The sequence below is a fragment of the Dioscorea cayenensis genome, chromosome 14 (genome assembly GCF_009730915.1).
Source record: "Dioscorea cayenensis subsp. rotundata cultivar TDr96_F1 chromosome 14, TDr96_F1_v2_PseudoChromosome.rev07_lg8_w22 25.fasta, whole genome shotgun sequence".
NCBI classification, from domain to species: domain Eukaryota; kingdom Viridiplantae; phylum Streptophyta; class Magnoliopsida; order Dioscoreales; family Dioscoreaceae; genus Dioscorea; species Dioscorea cayenensis.
In genome coordinates, this window is record NC_052484.1 from 3,504,790 (window position 1) to 3,509,136 (window position 4,347).

The following is a 4,347-nucleotide window of genomic DNA, read 5'->3' on the forward strand; positions in this document are numbered from 1 at the left end:
TATTTCTAGTTTTTGTAAACTTGGTTTTCTTTAATATTTGCATGAAATTATTTTTTTGTAGAATTGAATGATTTTTGCATTTATGATATTAATTTTTTTATTATTAGTTTAGAGTTGTGGTTTTTTTAAAAAAATGCATGAATGTATTTTTTTATGGACTTGTATGAAAATTATTTTTTTAACTTGTGGGAGTTTTAAAAAAAGTAGACTTGGTTTTCTTTAATATTTGCATGAAATTATTTTTTTGTGAATGAATTTTTGCATTTATGATATTAATTTTTATATTATTAGTTTAGAGTTTTGTTTTTTTAAAAAAATGCATGAATGTATTTTTTTATGGATTTGTATGAAATTATTTTTTTAACTTGTGGGAGTTTTAAAAAAAGTACATGAAATTAATAATTCTAATTTTTTTTGTAGACTTGGTTTTTCTTTAATATTTGCATGAAATTATTTTTTTGTGAATGAATGCATTTATGATATTAATTTTTTTATTATTAGTTTAGAGTTGTGGTTTTTTTTAAAAAAATGCATGAATGTATTGTTTATGAACTTGTATGAAATTATTTTTAAATTGTGGGAGTTTTAAAAAAAGTAGACTTGGTTTTTTTAATATTTGCATGAAATTATTTTTTTGTGAATGATTTTTGCATTTATGATATTAATTTTTTTATTATTAGTTTAGAGTTGTGGTTTTTGAAAAAAATGCATGAATGTATTTTTTTATGGATTTGTATGAAATTATTTTTTTAACTTGTGGTTTTTTTAAAAAATACATGAAATTAATATTTCTAGTTTTTTTGTAGACTTGGTTTTCTTTTAATATTTGCATGAAATTATTTTTTTGTAGAATTGAATGATTTTTTTGCATTTATGATATTAATTTTTTTATTATTAGTTTAGAGTTGTGGTTTTTTTAAAAAAATGCATGAATGTATTTTTTTATGGACTTGTATGAAATTATTTTTTTAACTTGTGGGAGTTTTAAAAAAAGTAGACTTGGTTTTTCTTTAATATTTGCATGAAATTATTTTTTTGTGAATGAATTGCATTTATGATATTAATTTTTATATTATTAGTTTAGAGTTTTGGTTTTTGAAAAATGCATGAATGTATTTTTTTATGGATTTGTATGAAAATTATTTTTTTAACTTGTGGGAGTTTTAAAAAGTACATGAAAATTAATAATTTTTAATTTTTTTGTAGACTTGGTTTTCTTTAATATTTGCATGAAATTATTTTTTTGTGAATGAATTTGCATTTATGATATTTATTTTTATTATTAGTTTAGAGTTGTTATTTTTAACTTGTGTATGCATTTTTTTAATATTTGCATGAAATTATTTTTGTAGACTTGAATGAAATTATTTGTAGTATTCTTAGATATTTAATTTCATTATTAGTTTTTAGACTTGTGTATGCATTTTTTTAATATTTGCATAAAAATTATTTTTTTGTAGACTTGAATGAAATTATTTGTAATATTGTTAGATATTTAATTCAATTATTAGTTTTTAGACTGTAAATACTTGTTAGATATTATTTGTTGTAAACTTGAATGAAATTAGTTGTTGTATTCCTAGATATTAAAAACATGGCTTCACGGGGTGGATCCTCTTGAGGAAAAAAAGCGTTGTTGGATCGGCTTCACTCCCACACCACCTACTCAAGAAAGCAATCCATTTCAAGATTTTTGAGAGCCCAATAGAACAATCGGCACCGGTTGATGTACCCTCACAAACCGGACAAGCAACCAACTCCACGAAATTACCCTCAAATCTAACATTTTTTTAAAACTTATTTTTACAAAAATTGTATAATAATGATGGCATTGTAACACATGGTAAATATAACTATTGTGGTTCCGAATTTAAACATTGTAAGGGTGGAGGGTATGGCACATTCAACAGACACTTGGAGAAGAAGCACCCGGACAAGCTTGGGCATGCCCGATCACAGTCACAAATTCGATTCACTGTGGATGAATGTACAGGTTCTCGATCATCTCTATTTACATTTTCGCAAGCAAAATACAGGGATAAAATTTCGGAGACAATTTCCGTCGAGCGCTTGCCGTTCAACTTCGCTGAACGGTGTCAAGTTCAAGAATGCATCAATGACACACTACAACCGGCATGCAAGAAGGTTTCACGAAGGACAATTCAAAGAACAATATTCAAACAATACAAGTTTGGTAGAGAACAACTTTGTGAGTATTTTTCGTACTTTTCAACTCTTCGATTTTTTTATGTTCCGATGTTTGGACCGATGTTTTTTTCATGAAAAATTCTTTTTATGGGTATTACGGCACATTGGGTTGATGACAAGTGGAACATCCAAGAGCGTGTTCTCGCTTTTTAGAGTGCATTCAACGAGTCTCATAGTACCGATAATATTTATAGACTTATGCGTGGAGTTATCGAAGAATTTGGTTTAATATTTAAAATTTTTTCGATTTCTTTTGATAATGCCTCCGCTAATACGGCCTCAATTACACCTCTAGAAGATTTTTTGAGGCCTTCATGTGGTGGCAAATATTTTCATATAAGATGTGTTTGTCATGTTTTAAACTTATGTGTGCAAAATGGTTTGTAAGAGCTTAAAGAATTTGTACTCCCCGTTAGGGAGGTCGTAGCTTATATGGGAAAAAGCATGACCCTCATGAAACAATGGGCTCGCTATTGTAAAGCACATAACATGAGGGTCAAAAAATTCCCTAAAGATGTCAAAACAAGATGGAACTCAACTTATCGGCTTCTTAGTGCAACATTTCCCTATAGGACATTGTTGACTAAGTTTGTTAATGATTCCTTAGTTGGTTTTTCTTTATATGAGTATAAGCGGGTAATTATCACTCGTATTATTGATTTGCTTGTGGTTTTTTTAAAACATGTACTAATTTGTTTTTCCCAAGTTTATTTTTCCTACTTCCCATTTATTTCTATATGGTGTCTGTTGACGTGGGTCGAACAATTTTTGGAAGTTTAGATTAGATCTACATTTGTTTTGTGCGTTAATCACTATGAAAAATGAAATGGTTGTCTTATTATAAAAAAATATACCTCCAATTGCTTTTAGTTGCATTTGTTCTTGATCCAAGGCAAAAAGCTAGAAGGTTTACAGCGAATATTTGGGACGCATATTACAAATTCTTAGGATTCAATGGAGGACAAGATTCCCAACCGGTTCCCATGAGCTTGCCCATGAGCGACGTGGATACTCAAGAATCTGAACTGGACTCCGACAGCATTGTGGATGTCAATGAAATTATTGTTGATACTAGGAGTCAACTTGTTGAATTATATGATAGCTATTGTATTAGATATAGTCATATAGTTCCACAGGTTGTACAGGAGGCAGTAGGACAATCTAGCAGTGGTGGAGGAGAATCATTCCGGCAGAGGCAAGCAAAGAAGAAACCAAGGGGATCACAATATACAGAGCTCGACTTGTACTTAAACACAACTTTCCGGTTCTCAGAAGAAATCAACACAGACATGACTTTCAACGTCCTCAACTGGTGGCAAGGTAATGAAAATCCGTACCCCATTCTTTCACTAATGGTAAAGGATATTTTTGCATGTCCTATGTCTACAGTAGCTTGCGAGCAGACTTTTAGCGCAGGTGGAAACATGTTGGATTCGACACGTTCGCAATTGACCCCACAAAATATTGAAATTCAAGTTTGCACGGATGACTGGAAACGTGCTCAAGTTCGGCAACAAGAAGCAGAAGAAGGAAGTCCAGATGCTAGTGATTTCTTCTACACAGATAACATGATGAGCACACCTGGCTCGACAGTCATTGAGTCCGACCAAGACCTAGATGGTACCGATTAAGTAAGTGGGTGACCGATTATAATGTGTAATAGAACTACGTGGGCTTTGATTCCTCTTACACCCAGGAGGATACGTAGGCAACTTAATTCGGCATGTAAACGAATTAAGTCCAAGCCATTTATTTCCAAATTTAGTGTAATTTCAATTTTTAGTGAAATTTAGTGTAATACGTGAGACATCTCCTATTACTTGGAAACTTGTGGTCTTCATTTTTGGCGTCTTAATTAATTCATTTTTTTCTATGAAATTTTCTGAATTTTTTCTTGAATTTTCACAAATTTTCTCATTTTTTTGAATTTTTTCTGAATTTTCTGTAATTTTTTTAAATTTTTTTTTGAGGTGGGCCACGACCCGGCCCGCCGGGCCCAAGTTGCGGGCCGACCCCGGGCCAACTTGGGAGCCAGGCCGATTCTGGGCCCGGCTTCATGTGACCCGGACCCGTCTTGTTCTAGACCCAGCCGGGCCGGGTCCGGGTCAGTGGGCCGGTGAACCGTGTCACGCCCTGGCA

The 4,347-nt window shown here is 31.9% G+C and overlaps 1 protein-coding gene across 1 annotated transcript; it reads left to right on the forward strand.

Annotated features, from left to right (window-relative positions):
- The first annotated feature begins 3,151 nt into the window (after positions 1 to 3,151).
- Positions 3,152 to 3,998, forward strand: LOC120276361. The gene is made up of 2 exons (XM_039283086.1): positions 3,152 to 3,528; positions 3,612 to 3,998. The coding sequence occupies exons 1-2, from the start codon at positions 3,192 to 3,194 to the stop codon at positions 3,617 to 3,619; spliced, it is 345 nt and encodes a 114-aa protein (XP_039139020.1). The 5' UTR covers positions 3,152 to 3,191; the 3' UTR covers positions 3,620 to 3,998.
- Positions 3,999 to 4,347: the final 349 nt, after the last annotated feature.